General features: G+C 41.3%; 2 protein-coding genes across 2 annotated transcripts in view; both read left to right on the forward strand.

The window, feature by feature from the left end:
* Hmt-1 (ABC transporter ATP-binding protein/permease Hmt-1) overlaps window positions 1-17215 on the forward strand; it is a 119884-nt gene that overhangs the window by 80966 nt on the left and 21703 nt on the right. Inside the window, exons 15-19 of the mRNA XM_075886251.1 lie at window positions 7078-7135; window positions 8802-8906; window positions 10341-10414; window positions 12180-12393; window positions 14969-15063. Coding sequence (XP_075742366.1) covers window positions 7078-7135; window positions 8802-8906; window positions 10341-10414; window positions 12180-12393; window positions 14969-15063 — 546 coding nt within the window. The remainder of the gene's footprint in view (window positions 1-7077; window positions 7136-8801; window positions 8907-10340; window positions 10415-12179; window positions 12394-14968; window positions 15064-17215) is intronic.
* LOC142770902 (uncharacterized) lies at window positions 299-6174 on the forward strand. Its single transcript, XM_075872698.1, has 3 exons — window positions 299-396; window positions 484-1342; window positions 5854-6174. The coding sequence occupies exons 1-3, from the start codon at window positions 299-301 to the stop codon at window positions 6172-6174; spliced, it is 1278 nt and encodes a 425-aa protein (XP_075728813.1).

Raw genomic sequence — 17215 nt, forward strand, 5'->3', positions numbered from 1 at the left:
GACCACACTATATTCACTTCCAAGAATGCTACGTGTGCCATTGCGATGTCTAACTGGACATACTTTACCATAAAGCATACTTGATTAGATTAGACACAGCGTACAGTGCCTACACATGCTGCTTACTATATTTAATTTCAGCAGTTTAATTTGTAGTTTTTATGTTGCTCTTTCAACACCATGGAAGTTGCTTATTATGCACCTATGGCTCTAAGTACCAATGATTGACGCCTGCTTCTATGAAATTTTTGAATACAATCTGGAAGTGAAGTGTTGGTGATTGGTTTTTATCACTAACATGGCATATTGGAATTATGCCAGGGAAAAGAGAGATAGCAAGGGATGCCGAGTGCACCTCAACTATGATAAGCTTGTTATCAACGGAAAGACGTTCGTGTGGGACGGTGAAATGAACCAACCTGTCCCACTGCATGCACATGCGCGATCACAAGAAGCCGACTGACGTGACGTCAGTCATCGTAGAACTGGGAGAATCGATACTTCAAACACGTGCGGGCTCATACCGCTGCTTCTTGTGAACTGTCGAAGTATTAATAATAAAGTTGACGTCTTTGCGTCCCTTGTGGCAACTACTCAAGCAAAACTTATTATGGGTACAGAATCTTGGCTGGACAGTGCGATACCTGATACTGAGGTCTTCCCACATGGCTTCACTGCTTATAGGAAAGATAGAAATCGCCATGGTGGGGGCGTATTTATTCTTGTAGCGAACGAGTGGACTAGCGAGGAAGTTTCTTTCCACAATTCTGCCGAGGCAGTTTGGTGCCGTGTTTTTTTACCGAAGGGAAATACTGTCGTGTTTGGTTGTTTTTATCGACCACCAGACAGTGGTGATACTCCTATGACACTGCTTTCTGAAATGGTACAGTTAATTCCAGACAGTGTACTCCTGAGTGGAGATTTCAATCTACCAGATTTTGACTGGATAACCAGTGGTACACAAAACAGGTCGTCAGTGTATACTTTGTTCGGCGAATTCTTGAGAGTGTTTGGTTTTTGTCAATATGTGAATGTTCCAACGAGACATGATGCCATTCTGGATTTAATATTATGTAATGACCCAAATATTGTTTCCACTGTGTCGGTGATTCCTGGTATAAGTGACCATAAGGCCATTGTGGCAGATTTAAAGATAGAATACTGCCAAGTAGCACAGGCAATACCCCGACAAATTTTCCTGTATGAACAAGGTGACTACGATTCTGTTTCTGCAGAATTAGAGTCGTATTACCCAACATTCTTGCTTTTGGCAGAAAGTCGTTGCTCTTTAGCTCTGTGGTCTTATTTTCGTGATAAGCTACTTCACTCAGTTGAAACTCATGTACCAAACAGAACTCTAAAGAAGAGAACAAAACAAAAGCCTTGGTTTAATAAAGACATTCGCATGTTAATTAGGAAAGCACGAAGTTCGTGCAGAAAATTTCGCGATAGGAGTACCACGTCTAATGAACAAGAGCTTAAACATGCAAACCTGACACTAAAATAGGCAATAAAAACAAGGAAGGATACTTTTTTGCCCAATTAAGCGACAGGTTAAAGCAAAACCCGAAAGAGTTCTGGAAGTATGTTAAACAAACTAGAAAAGACGATATAAGTATTCTTGCTCTGACCATGTAGGGTGATACTTTGTGCACCGATGAAGAAAAAGCTGAAGGTTTTAACAACTATTTCCAATCAGTTTTTACTCAAAGCACACCTGGCGATGTGGGGGCGCTTCCAGTCACGTGGACTTCCATGAAAGACGTGGAGGTGGACATTACTGGTGTTGATTGCTTGTTACGGCAGATAGATACAACTAAAGCAGTTGGACCAGATGGTTTATCACTATTTGTTCTTAAAAACTGTCACAGCGTTACTGCAAAGTATTTATGCGTTATATATGAAATTACACTGAATACTGGAGTTGTCCCACATGACTGGAAAGTTGCAAACGTTATCCCGGTTCATAAATCAGGTGATAAAAAGCTTGTCAAAAACTACAGACCCATCTCGCTAACAGCAATTTGCTGTAAGTTATTTGAGCACATCATATACAGTGAAACAGTTAAACACCTAGAGTCAATCAACTTCCTCACTCCATCTCAGCATGGTTTCAGAAATAGACGCTCATGCGTAACTCAACTAGTCGAACTTCAGCATTACATCGCACAATCTATAGACAGTGGCGCTCAAGTAGATGCAGTGTTCCTTGACTTCCGGAAAGCCTTCGACACCGTCCCACACAATCTGTTAGAATTTGCAATGTTCTCTGCAAACATAAACCTTAAAGTTATCAATTGGGTAAAGAACTATCTAAACGATCGACGGCAGAACTTAGTGCTTAACCGATCAAAATCATGTGCGGTAACCGTTATGTCCGGTGTACCACAGGGGAGCGTATTAGGACCTTTGCTTTTCCTGATTTATATTAATAGTATAGTCGATGGTATTGCCTCTCACATTAAGTTATTCGCAGATGATTGTGTAGTGTTTAGAGTGATTAAATTGCACAAGGATGCTGAAATTCTGCAGCATGATCTGTACCGAATATCACCGTGGTGGCAAAAATGGCAAATGAGTCTAAACGTCCGTAAATGTTGCTGTGTATCATTCACCAACCGGATTAGTAAACTAGACACAACATACGAAATAAATAATTGAATAATTAGCAATGAATCCTATTATAAGTACCTGGGCGTCTATTTTTCCGACAATTTCAAGTGGAATAAACACATTGACATAACTGTGACCAAGGCAGGCCGAATGCTATATTTCATACGCAGAAATTTTAGGCAAGCTTCACAGACCGTGAAACAAACCCTTTATCTCATGTATGTAAGACCTATTTAAGAGTATGCTTGCGTAATCTGGGATCCCCATCAGCAATACTTGATTGACGCATTGGAAAAAGTTCAAAACCAAGCAGCCAGATTTGTTAGAAACAACTATAATTCCTTTGCAAGCATCACAGAAATGAAACGAGCATTGAAATGGGAGACACTGATGGCAAGGAGGCAGAAACTCGGGTTTAAATTTCTTCATTGTATATATTATAATGGAAATGCCATTAACCCTCTTGATTATCTGTTCACACCAACGTACGTCTCTAATCGTCAAGACCATTCACGAAAAATATTAGAATACCGTTACAAAACCCACTCTTTCGGTAGTTCTTTTTTCGTCATCTACCGGATGATCTCGTCAATGAAACTGATAATGAATCCTTTTTTTCTTCATTGTAACAACTCCTACAATATCACTGCCACTAAGAATGGTTTGCTGTCTCGAAGCGTGTGCGTGTTTTCAAATGCATGACTGTGACGTTGTTTTCACTCACCAATATTCGAGTGTTTTTTTTTCTCTTAAAATTTTGAGTGCTGTTTTATTGTTTGAATCTATTGTTTCGATTGAAAACTATGTAGTCAAATTATTATGTGTACCTCCCCTACGTAATGCCTCACGGCGATGTAGGTGAAATGTAAATAAATAAATAAATAAATAATATTAGTTTTTTGAAAGCTCCCACCAAAAGTAAAAATGTCATTCATTCAATTTACAGCATAAAGCTACAAACAACTAGACAACAACTCTATTGCTTGAAGCAGAATCTGGTCACAGACAAAAGAGCATTCAACTAAGCTAGTTTGTATCAAAATTAAGGCATGGACAAATCTTCGAGAGTTTTCAATCTTCAATTCGGTATTAGAAGTTATGATATTTGAATGAATGCCCTAAAATTCATTTGGATGTTGAGAATTAGAATACTGAGTATATTGAAAACATGAATACAAAGTTTTTGAATTCACTACGGCATGAGTTTAGAGATATCCCAAAATTTTGTCGAAACGATATTTTACTGTACCGAAACCCCTGAAAGGTGGTTTCACTGAATTTTGAGTTATGGCATGAAACCACCTGTTTAGGGGAAATCTGCCTAATATTTAGACCCAAATTACTTTTGTCTTCTTTTTTTTTTTTGAAATTTTAATGCATGGTATATGGGCTTCTGAAATGGCCAGTTATTGCAAATTTTGAAACAACTTATTTTACCATTTATAACTTGCAGGCTACTACTATTCAAATTCAACTATTGTCCTTAGTTGTTTGCACTTCACTTTTGTTTCCCCTCCTTAATAATTCCTCTGGTGAATGCGAATGCAAAAGTGACATTTGCTTTGGCCTAGTACAGTAAAATGTAGTTAATTTGACCCCGGTTAATTTGCAAGTTAAGTTAATTTGGCCACGGCGTCTGGTTCCGTCCAATATGTACATTGCTCTATGACTGAAAACTCTCATTAATTTGGACGAATTCAGCCGCGCTTCGGTGGATTCGAACGCCCGAACGCGGTCGAGTCACGATGGAGAAGTAGCAGTGGATTCTGCCGGCCAAATCGACGTAGCACCTAAACAACTTTGCGATAGGATTGCGGCCTCTGAGATTCAAAACTTCGTCCATGCGTAGGAATTACCTGTACATCTCAAAGGCACCCCCCCCCCCCCCCATAAAGAAACCACATGGTGGCTTAAACAACCAAAGTGGAAGGCAGTGCATCGCTACTGTCATCAGGAATGGGCAACCTATGGATTTGCCTTTCTTTTTTTCTTGTGTGTCGAACATGTTTGCGTGACGGTCAAGTTGGATTGCTCACTTCTAGTGCACTTTAAATGATTTATCTGTACGTGATCAGTGCTATCTGCAGTCTTACTGTTTGCTGTTTTTTGAAAAGTACGCCGGTTTTTATTTCGTTTTTATTACCGTGCATTTGTGTGTGCGTGTGTGTGTGTATGTGTGTGTGTGTGTGTGTATTTGTGTTGTCTACTTCATGTGCGTGCGTGTGACACTGCGTGAGCGACGCCGGGATGGCTTCCCCTTCGTCTCCTACAGCCCCAACCGCCACAACTCCCGCAGGAAAGAGGGCGAAGTACGAAGCAAAGGATTTAGCTGTGAAGGTGAAATTATATAAATAAGGTGTTGCATGTGGGAACATCTCGAAAAGAGTGATGGAAAAGTTCGGTGTGAAAAAAAGCACGCTGAGCACTTACTCAAAGAACGAAGAGCAGATTATGCAAGCGTATGACGGGGATATGTTTGGCGACCAAAGGAAGAGGCTTTGAACGGCAGCACATCTCAATTTAGAGGAAGCGCTGTTGCGCTTCCTCTAGATTGAGGATGCGCATTTGCCCTTATCTGCACGCAAGCAGAGAAGTTCGCAGTGACCATGAACATTGACTCCTTAAATGCGTCGGAAGGCTGGTTCGACTATTTCAAAAAGGGACACGGGCTGGTGTTCCGCATCGTGTGTAGTGAAAAAAATGCGGTTGTCGAAAGTGTTGTGCAGGACTGGCACTCTGTACCATCTGCGCGTCTTTCTACTTATGAGCCATGCAACATTTTCCATGCTAATGAGACAGCGCTGTTCTATAAGGCTCCCCCGGACAAGAGAATCACGTTTAAGGGGGACTTGTGCGTCGGTGGAAAATGAAGTGAAGAGCGCGTGACAGTTCTTCTGGCTTCTAACATGACCGGCACAGAGCGGCTGCTGCTGCTGGTGATTGGGAAGGCTGCGAAACCAAGATGTTTTAAGAATATTAAGCAGCTGCCTGTCGACTATCGGTTCAACAAAAAGGCTTGGATGACTGCTGAACTCTTTCAAGCCTAGCTGCATCAGCTCGACCGCCCCTTTGCGGCCAAGGCTCGAAAGTTGTTGTTCGTGCTAGACAACTGTAGTGCGCACACGAAGGTGTCCGGGCTCAAGAACATTGAACTGCTATACCTGTCTCCGAACACAGCGGCTTCCCCGCAGCCGATGGACCAGATTCATACAGTTTGTGAAAAGCCGCTATCGACGGCAGGTACTCGAGCGGATGTTGCTCTGCATGGAGTCTGGCAAGCAAAGCCGCTATCGACGGCAGGTACTCGAGCGGATGTTGCTCTGCATGGAGTCAGGCAAGCAGTACAAAGTAAGCCTGCTAAGCGCAATCCACATGCTGACATACGTGTGGAACAACACACCGCCTGTAGTAGTCACAAACTGCTTTAGGCATAGCGGCTTCGCACACGACGCTGCTTATCCGGGTGTGGTGGCTGATGAGGAAACCGGCGAAGAGCAAGGCAGCTGCTATGTGAGCATCATGCCAGCTGATGTGCCCCTGGGCGAATTACTTTGCAATTGACAGCGATGTTGCCGTGGCCGGCGCAGTGACCGACAGCGATATCGTCGCCGTAGTCTTGGACGGTGAAGGGGAAGAATAGGCTGCCGAGGGCGTGATGCTGACAAGCATCCACGTCACACAATGATGGAGGCTGTGCATGCGTTGGCCGTTTTGAATGACATATGTATGCTTTCCTCGGACAGTGTGCACGGACTAAGCCACCTGGAGGAACTTCGCAAAATTGTGACTTCATCACACATTGCGTCCGGGAAGCCAACCGCGATCACAGACTTTTTAAAAAAATAAAAGTCTGATGGTGTAGGAGACATTTTTCAACTGTTTTGTTTGTACTCACAATAATTCGTACCCTCGGTTAATTTGGACATTCGCTCTGGTCCCATGAAGTCCGAATTAATGGGGTTTTACTGTACTATATCTTAAATGTACTGTTAGCTGGGTAATGACAAGAATTTTCATTTTTCTTCATAATAAGTGGCATATATTATTTAAACTATTTGATTGAAAATTATAAACGGAATCACTGTTTGTATTGAATTTGCTTCAAATCTCATATTTACTATTTACCCATTTCTGCTAAAATGGCACGGTCAAATTGGAATAGATAGTACAGCTCTTATCATTTCATCTTGTTTTTCGTGGTCTTGTTTCTGAACTTTTGTTAGGCTCACTTCAGACGAATGTGGATCCTCTCTGATACAGAACTTGTTAACCCTGATTTATCAATTTCCTAAGCTGCTAAAGTGTGCTTCGACTTATCTTCATAATCCTTATTAACCTGACATACTTCCTGAAATATTAATATTTAAAGTGGCTCCTAAATTACTCAGAAAGTGGGCTTTTGAGCTAGTGGCCTTGAATTTCTTCTCCTGAACTCTTAAACTCGATAATGCTTTTGTTTTGCAGGCGGCCAATACTTAAGAATGTCAGCTTTGTGGTTCCAGCAGGTCGTACCGTTGCCCTCGTAAGCACACTTCTTTTTTAGTTTTCTTTTTTTGATTTTGCCAAGTGTGCTACCAATGCCAAATGCATAAAGGTTACAGCAACTACCCGCTGCCTTCAATTAAAGCTTTGCACAGTTATGTAGGGACAGTTTGCACAAACTTCAATTACCTTTTGCTGTAAAGTTTTCCCATTCATACCTGTCTCATCTGTAAGCACACCTTTCGATGGTGCCAAATTCTCGCTCTAAACGAGCACACTTGAGCAATAAGTGTCATCTATAAGGTAAAGTAAACAATAATTCTGTTAAGTAATAATTCTGTCTGACTTGCTTGTTTAGTTTTTCGGCCACATGAAACCTAAAGCTTCACCGGAGCATGGTTATCATTATTGCATGCTTGTGCTGCTGAGAGGTGATGCCGTCGGGATGGAGACCATCCTTCATAATGAGAAGCCAAGTAATTGGGACTCCAGGCCATATATCAGGGAACTGCAGTAGTTCAAGGAAGGTGTGCCCTGCAGTTTTTTCGAGGTGGCAATAGGTGGGCCGAGGTTCTGTTGACTTGATGTGGACTGGGTTCCCAATGGAAGTTTCTGGAATCGATTATTGCATAATCCAGTGTCACTACTGGGGCGAAAAGAAATAATGTGCTGCTGCATTTAAGTCCTAGAACTTATTAGGGTGATTTTATTTCTGCGCCGTGAAGAATAGTGTTATAAGTGACTGCAAGTATGAAAGTTTGTATCACTCCTGCCTTGGCCACCAAGAGGTGGCTGGCAGTATGCAATAAATAAATAAAAAAAAATAAATTAGTGTATTACTACAGCTCACGTGCTTGCTTCACTTGCACTGCTTTGCTATGCTTCATTATTATTGCTACAAGCACACCGTCACATACCTTGAAGCTTCACGGACATTAGGCAATGTTGTTTTGCAAAATGCTTGCCTTCTAAAGTAGGTAATGTTAATAAACCATGTCCTTACCAACATCACATGCTTACACAATGTATGTACATATATATGTACTCATGGCACTTAGAGAGTTGCGTATAAAGTTGAATTGAATTTGTTTGCTACTTTGGTGGATGCTCAGGCAAAATAAACAGTATGTAGCAGCCTGAGAATAAATATTTACATGTTTTACGATCATCCTGTGTAGCAGCTGCCTCGGCAGCTGATCCATGGTTTTGTACTGAGATTCGTATTTTCGCAACTTGCAGCATTGTGGTTTGAGACTTGCCTTTATTCAATCAGCCACTATTTATGTATCTATGAAGATTCAATCATTAGACAATAATGGGCGTTACCAGATCATAAGGCATTAATTCTCTGTACGAGCCTTCTCGGATCACTTGTAAAATTGACTGTGTTGTGGGAAATTTTTGTAATAAGTAACAGCTAAAGTTCTTTAGAGCAGTACGAGTTGAATTCATGCAGCCTCATTCATTACTCTCTGAGTTATGTGTAATTGAAGTAAAGTAGTGTACTGAGCAAGATGGTATAGAGACATGGCGAGACATAGCACGTGGAAAATAGGACACAGAGAAAATAACAGGGAGAATGCGCGATCCCTGTCGAGCACTCTGATAGGGTTCACACAAGAAACGGCTGAAATGTGCGAATGGGGCAGGTGAGGCTAACAAGCTCAGCATGGAATGAATCTCTTTCCTCTCTCTGTGTTCTGCAGGTGGGCCCATCCGGAGCGGGTAAAAGCACCATAGTGCGGCTGCTGTTCCGGCTGTATGACGTACAGAGTGGTAGCATCACTATCGATGACCAGGACATCAGCAGGGTCAGTGTGCATGCGTCTGGATGCTCAAATGCATGCTGAACTCACTGTGACTGTGCTTAGAAATATATATTGTCATCTCCAAAGCTATCGGCATGCTTGCGTACACATGCTAGCGGTTATGTCTCTGCAGGCAGTGGCCCAGGGTGGTTCTGATGACCTTTTGCATCATGTTGTGGAGCTCTCTTACTTTGACTGTGTATAGTGAGACATGAAGGGTGCCATGTGTGATATGATCCGCTAGTAGTACTTCTGGTTGAGGAATTCACCAGGCTTGTGCGAATACTGAATTTCAAGTTTGGAACAAATACTGATATTGGTCTAATAATTTAAAATCGAATTATAATAGTATATATCGTGTATTAAAAGGTGAAATGAATATATTTGCCTTGACCCAATGAAGCTGCACACTATTTATTAAAAACAGAAACAAGGCTTCGGCAAATGCTATTCTTTTTGGTTTAGAGTTGGCAGGTGCAAATATTCGAATGATTAGTGATTAGTACAGTATTTGACTAACTTTGACCGTTAGCTTATTGTTTTTAACATTTAATTGAACTGACTGTCAGTTTCATTTCACGTACATGTCTTTCTGTTGTCATTCTGGTGATGAAAAAACCAGCTTCAAAGGCATCTTAAACCCTAGCTACAAGGCATGCTTACCGTATTTACGATCAACATCTCTTCCAGCTAACTGTACTTGAATCTAGTTAGACGGAAAGCATAAGTGAAGTTATCCCACGAACTATAGTTGCTTAAAACTGAGATTGACCATCTTTTTGAAAGAAGCTAACAAAATAGTGGCACTGATGATGGCAGTCAGAGGCAGCATGGTTTCAACAAAGGCAGAAATGTCTTCTCTAAACCCTGTGCCATGTCATCTTGTCTGGCTCAACAATAGAGCTGTTGATGACAGGAAGTGGTTCTGCAAAACAAACCAAATGCACATCTCGATACCAAACAAGGCGATACCAAACATATCAAGCAACAGATTGCTTTGGCTTTCACACCGACCACAAAGTGACTTCAGCTATCATTGTGAGACCAGCCTAGACTTATTCCAAACATTGTCAGGTCACTTGAGGAAGAAATATGCTCAGGGACTGCAGATGCTAACGGGAAGGAGTCATTGTAAAGGAAATGCACTTTGTTTGCCAGTATACTTGTGAAAAGTGGCTGAATTTTCATACTTTTCTTCACAAAACTGAGTATCGTGTAACCTGCTTTGCAATGCCGAACCGAGCACCACTTTTTGTGTGTAGCAGGTGTCAACTGCAGTTGGGAATAATGGTAGTTCATTCCGGTTATCTGAGGTTTGTGCATAACTGAGGTCATCAGGCCCATGTAGTAAGGATATTAGACACACAGCAATCTCGTGTTTCTGTCTAAGTTTTTCGAGTAAGGAGGCTCAAGAAAGCACCACACTTTCACACACAGGTGAAGCAGAAGTCCTTGCGACAGGTGATTGGTGTCGTTCCTCAGGACACTGTACTATTCAACAATGACATCAGGTGAGTCAATTTTTATGAACTATGAAAAAATATGCTAATGTAATGAAAATGCATCATGTAGTGTTTAATGCACAAGTCACAACCATGCACCACCTGTTGCCCTACAGCCCTTTTTCGTGAACTTTTTTTTCCTTTCCTCCCTCTTTTGTTTTTGTTAGCTTCCTGAAATGTTGTGAATGTGAAAGCTATTAAATTGTATGCATTTTTACTGGGATGACTTCATGTGTATGGATGAGATCGTTTCACATTGTAGCACTGCTTAAAGTGTCTAATTTTTGCATGTTTCATGGTTTTTTGAATTTTGTTGTTTGCTCTTCATGTTTATATTGCCACACATGTTTCTTTCTTTCTGTCTTTTATGTTGCCGGCCCATTACACGTGTTGATACTGCTTTGCGTAAATCGTGCCAGAATGCCTGAGATCATTCCAGATTACCTTGGCATTATTGGTTAGGCTTGAGCATGCAAATGCGAACTGCTGAGTTGACTTAAGAACAAATGCGACGACCAGTTCTAAAATGTCTAATGCCGCACGTAAAAATGCATGACACGCTTGGCCGTGGGTCAAATTATTGATGGCCAATGCTCTGTTCACTGCCACCAGCGCCAGTTTGTATTGCTGTTTGAGTGAGTTTATTTACCCACGTGACAAATACAGGAAAAAAGGCCAGGCTTGCGCGGAAGATGCAGCACAGTCACAGCGAAAGCTAGAAGAGCAGCCTTTCAGAGCCTTCTCTAAACACTCATTGAATAACTGCTGCAAGCACACTTGCTGAGAATCCACTATGGCATTAATAATAATTTCTGGGTAGTAGACCAGCATTCGCTATGATATTTTTCGTCATTATTCTGAGAAGCTTGATATCCTCTAAACACTTGCAAGGAATTTTGTGCCAATTGTTCATGCAGTGGCCAAAGTGGGTATGCACCACCGTTAGTAGGGGAACAAGAACAAGCTTTTGTAATGGGTTGGAGCACTGGACGACCCACTCGTTACGCTATTCACATTGTGCGACGCGTGGTTGTTCTTTTGCTATTCTAAAATGCTTTATTACTCATATTAACGCGATTTTTTTTTCGACATCAAGCCTTACTAAGGCAAGTTTGTGAACAAGTCCCGAGCAACGGCGTGACTCACTGATAGAATACTGGGTTGGCATGCAGCAGACCCAAGTTCGAGCTGCGCTGTGTCCTTCGTACTAGTTTTTTTTTTTTTCTTATTTCATGCAATAGTGGTTATGGACACCAGCGCAGGCGGACAACTACGGCGCCACCCATGACCCCAGTTCTGGTCTCATAACAGCTTTCGCTATAAAACACATTGTATACGAGGTTTGGGGCGAAGGGAAAAAGGCTGCATGTCGCAGCTTGACTGGCCCCTTCACCCATAAAAAACTAAGTTATGAAATTACAAGATATCACAAACAGCGAAAAGTGACAACACAAAAAGAACACGCATGTGGCCCATCATAGCTAATAATAAAATAACTCTGAAATACATACAAGGGTACTCATAACAAAGCAAGGTATGAACGAATGAAACTAGGTAGCTGTAGTATGACTTTCAGTTTCCGGGCCAATAGTTCGGCCAAATATCTAAGAAGTTTTTTCTTTGACACGCCGACTGCTGCCACGGGACAATATGTCCGCTACGTTTCTGCAATACCAACTTGCATGCAAATGAGGCCAGTGAAATTAAATGCCACCATCTTTTATCCATGGAAAACTTCTCGTATGTGATGAATGCGAGCATTCTCCTTGTGCAGGTACAACATCAGGTACGGGAGAGTCGACGCCACCGACGAGGAGGTCGAAAATGCCGCCCGTGCAGCTGAGCTTCACGAGCAGATCCTAGGCTTCCCCAAAGGCTACGACACAGTTGTTGGCGAAAGGGGGCTGAAGCTGTCTGGTGGAGAGAAGCAGCGTGTGGCCATTGCCAGGTCTATCCTCAAGGGCCCAGCCATTATGCTACTCGATGAGGTAATTGGACCGCAGCATGTCTGCCATGTTTCTCTTATGAATGCTTATGAACACTTGTGCTTCCGGGATTGTGGTGCTCGACATGTCTTTTTTGTGTAAAAGGTGAAGTGCTAAACTTTTTTAGCCCCCACTTCAATACTTGAAAGCCAAAAAAAAAAAAAATACGTGTCAGTGGTCTTTTAAGAAATTTTGCTTGTGCAAACTTGCGGTGTGTTTTAACAGAATATTGGGATGTGATGTTCCATTCTGGTTAGTGTTCTTATATTCGAACATTTCAAATTGTGTGAAACAAAAATAGTAGGTATTTTGCTGTGTGTGTAGAAACCCTGTAAAAGTAGTTTTACTGCAGTGTGATACACACTGCTGTGAAGCTACACTTCAAGTGCAAGGGTTTTTGCTGTGAAGCCACATCTTAAGGCAAAGTTCGCATATTACTTACAGCCTCACTTTTTATGTGCTTTAGAATGAGTTATGTGTGCTAATTCAGGTAAATTTTAAAATTGTCCATATCTTATTGCGTGTAATTCAAATCCCGTCTCCAACCAAACAGAATGAAAACTTGCAGGTATAGCCCATGCCATTACGCCATTATCAATTGTGCCATTATGTAATGGCACAAAATCGGCTTGGTTGCGCCCTGTACTTTGTTCCTTGTCGGCGAGACTTTTTTTTATTCCTGAGAGGTGTACAGTCACTGCTAATACATCGATATATATAGCTTCAGTTGAGTGTTGTCATCAATTTTAGAAGCTAAGTTTACTTTGCCATACTTCGTCATACAAATCTCTTGTACATAGATATGGCTATGAGCAATTTAAACCCCGCATATTAATCAATTGACTGTGAGCAAGTATTGAACTCAGTAAATTTTAAGGTTTTCCTTCTGATATTAAGGTAAATTTTTGCCTTTTACGCCTACTGACATTCACACTAGTTTGACGTCAGCCAACAGTATTCATTCTGGCAACTTCACACACCAGTGCGGCTAGCTTTGATGACATCAGATACCAAAACATACAAAATGGCTGCTTGTACATTGCCAACGGAGCCACGATGCAAAGTGGTTATGAAAACATCACTGTACCTAGTACAGTGAAAACATCACTGTACCTGAATCGAGTATAATTTGATGGTGATTGCTATGTTTTTCTTAAATTTCGTGTATACCAGTATCAATTTTGTTGTAACTTTGTTGTACTTTTATTTTACCTTTGAGCTTGCTGTACCTTTTCTTCTTGGACCTTAAATAGTTCACAGTATATGATAAATAAATAAATAAATAAATACCTTGTGCTAGCAAATCGGAAGAAACTCATATCGTGTTATTCTGTTAGGGTATGTTAGGAATTGAAACCAGCTTCGAAAGATGTATTTAACTTTTTAAGATGTGCTCATACTTGCTGGTACACATTTTGGGCTCACTAGGGCTTGGTCTTTCATTTTATGTAGAAAAACAAAAGTTGAGAAAGTTTTTGCATCACAACTTTTTTAGACAATAATAGTGGCAGCAGACAGGCACTGAAGCAGCAACGATTAGTCGTAACTGCCAAGGTCGTCATTGCATGAGTGAATGTCGCAGAAGGTCTGCTGCTCATTGATGATGCATGCACAAGGCCCGTAGATCTCGCAAAGGTGCATTTTAAGAAAAAGGCACAAAAATGCCAACAACACGAAATAGGAGCCAATAAAATAATAAGCATAGCATAGATTGAGGAAGAGAGAAATAAAGAGAAAGGAAGAAAAAGAGAGAGAGAGAGAGAAATGGAAAGAGAAGAAAGAGGAAGCAGAGAGAAATAAAGAGAAAAAGGCACTATGAAACAAGAAAGTGAGAGAGAGAAATGAGATGGAGAGATTTTGGGGTGAGGAGGAGAAAAGAGAGGATGGGGGAGAAACAAGCATAGCATAGACTGATTAAGAATGGAACAAATCTAGAAAAAGGAAAAAAAATAGAGTGAGAAAGGAAGTGCAGAAAGAGAGAGAAATACATAGAGTGAGAGAAAGCAGGAAATGATTAGAAATTATGTGAGAAAAAAAAAAGAACAGAAAGAGAGAAAAGGAGAAAGAAACAAAGAAGGTTTGCCAGCTCTGCACTTGCGTCAGGCTTCGCATTGTTATTGCAATGCTGTCGTAACTTTTTTTCTTTCTGGTGTTGCTGATGCAATGGTACGGTGATTGCGAGGCTCGGCTGCTGACCCGAAAGTAGTGGGTTCAATCTCAGCTGCAGCAGTCGCATTTTGATAGACGAGACGTGCTTGAGGCTATTGTAGTTAGGTTTTGGTTCAGGTTAAATAACTTCTGATGGTCGGGATTTCTGGAGCTCTTCACTGTGACGCACCTCATAATCATATCGTGGTTCCGGCTCACAAAACCCCTCAAACTATATACTTTTTGGTGTTCACCGTGAAGTGTCATTAGAGGCCAGTGTAAAAAAAAAAAGAATGCTTCCACTCTTAGCTCATTAAAATTACTGCGGAAGCACCTAATATCAATGCTCTGTCGGAATACATTACTCTCTACGGAGTTGTAAAAGGGAGACACAGTGAGTCAATTATAACTGCACACTTGTTTCCAACAGGCCACGTCAGCGCTGGACACACGGATCGAGCGCAACATTCAGGCATCTCTCGATCTCGTCTGCCGTAATAGAACGACACTCATCGTGGCTCACAGGTATGTCTGCACTGTCTGTGCGTGGGCCAGATCTCCAGTAACGGAAAGTAAGCTCATTAAAGGAGACTTTTTTATATGGTGTAGCTGGTTACGGCTAAGTCAAACGAAATTTTTTTTATGTGCTTGAAAACCCACAACACAGAGATTGGACAAGCCCCAATACTCGCTCAAAAAGAGGGAGGAAATACAGGGGTGGCAAATGCCAATCAAGATTATAGACAGACGTAGCCAATAATTGAAGATGACTTTGGGTGTGTTCCAATACTCACCGTAGACGGCTGAATTGACAGCTAAATGGACGGCGGCCATCTTAAGTCCCATTCTAATTCTCACGTAGCCGGCAAAATAGACAGCTCCGAGAAGACTGCATCGTAGACAAATACGATGCAGGCTCATTTGCTGTCCAAACATATGGTGGCTCAGTGAATCGCTCTGATCGATGAGATCTCGCCGGAACTAGCAGACGGTTCTACAGACATTCAATGTGAGTACTGTTTAATTTTTTTAGATATCAGCACAAAATTAGCCAGAAAATACAACAGTTGCATTTGTTTACTTTAGCTTTCTCCTCTCGATGCAACGTGGCACCTCGTCGCATAGAAGACGTCCAGACGTGTTTAATTTCTTGGGCAGCTTGGGCTTGGCGCTGTCTTCTAAGCTACGGTATCTGTGTAGACTGTCTATGGGCTGTCTAAGAATTGGAACACAGCCTTCAATGAATTTTCAAGATTTAGTAAACCCTGCGATAAACTCCAGGGCCATATGTTTCAGCTTTTCCACCTAATCATTTGTATGGAGTGCATTGGGAATGATTTCTTTCTGTTGTTCCAACCATTAATTTTATTTGTAATTTAAAATGCTATTCAATGGTCTTGTGAGAATATTAAAGCTCTTTGAATATTTACAGAAATATTACAGCATTCAGACTCACTTTGACGCAAATTTAAAATTCTCAAATTTTCAGAGTTTTCGAAATGAGCTAATCTAACCTGCCTGAAGAGGTTGTTTTATTGGAGCAGGTGCTGCTATGCCATGAAACTGCAGATTCTGGGAGAATCAACACTGCTGTGCTGTTACACTTCATATTAACCCTTTCCCTGCCCAAGATGAGCTGTGCTCATTTACACTGAAATAAGCATTTGGAGTAATTGCAATTATTCTACTCTAATTGATTTTGCTCAGTCATTTTTGGCTGCTACAGATGGTACAGTAAAAAAATTTTGCAGCGCGCTCAAAGCTTCCATTTCAGTCGAGTATGGGCTGGAATATGTCATGGTTACGCGAATTTGAAAATAGCGTCGTGTGTGCGGGACCAGCGTGTGCATACCAGCAACATCTGTCTTCAGAGAAAAAAGAAAAAAAAACTCTTGCTTGCTGAAGTTTTGGCAAAAAAAGGATTTCAATTTCAGTATCTTTTTGCACTGTAGCCGTTATCTAATGGGCCGATGTTCACTGCAGAAACTTTCTTTAATTTGATGAGCCCAAGTTCATAGATACCAACACTTGGTCATTGCAAGGAGTCGTGTGTGGTGTTGAAAAAGTTGCACACTGAAACCTCAATATAACAAAGTTGCATCTCACACGAAAATCTTACATGAAAATAACCCATACAGTAGACTTGTGCTAATATTCGATTGCTTCGAATATTCGAATGAATAGTAGAGTATGTGAATTCACTTCGATTCGAATTTGAATTATTGAAAATTGAGAAGTATTCACAATGAACGAATAGGTGTGCATCAGTCCGCATGTAACCACTTGTAAAGATGGTTTCACTACAGTGTACAGAGCTAAGCCGTGAAAGCACCTATTCAGGGAAATTCGCTCTGCTGCAAAGCTCCACTCAGCAATGTTTTGCGCAGGGAATGTTTTTTTTTCAGGGAATTTTCACCTGTCATTTTGAGCCAAAGAGAAAAAGGGAATCTTCGTGATATTGCAGGGAATTTCAGCAATAGTTAAATTCTTCTATGACGACCCATAATTAGCGGTCACAGTGCGCCTTCATCTGCTGCATTTGGTTCTGACGCATACACCACGCAAGCATAGCCTATGAGATTTGTTTCTGAAATTTACGCGAAGCGATTTCTAGTTCACTAGTGGTGTTAGACCTGAAGACCACAATGTGCAGTGTACTAACACTATATTCTTTATT

This window comes from Rhipicephalus microplus, chromosome 1 (assembly GCF_043290135.1).
Source record: "Rhipicephalus microplus isolate Deutch F79 chromosome 1, USDA_Rmic, whole genome shotgun sequence".
In the NCBI taxonomy this organism is placed as follows: domain Eukaryota; kingdom Metazoa; phylum Arthropoda; class Arachnida; order Ixodida; family Ixodidae; genus Rhipicephalus; species Rhipicephalus microplus.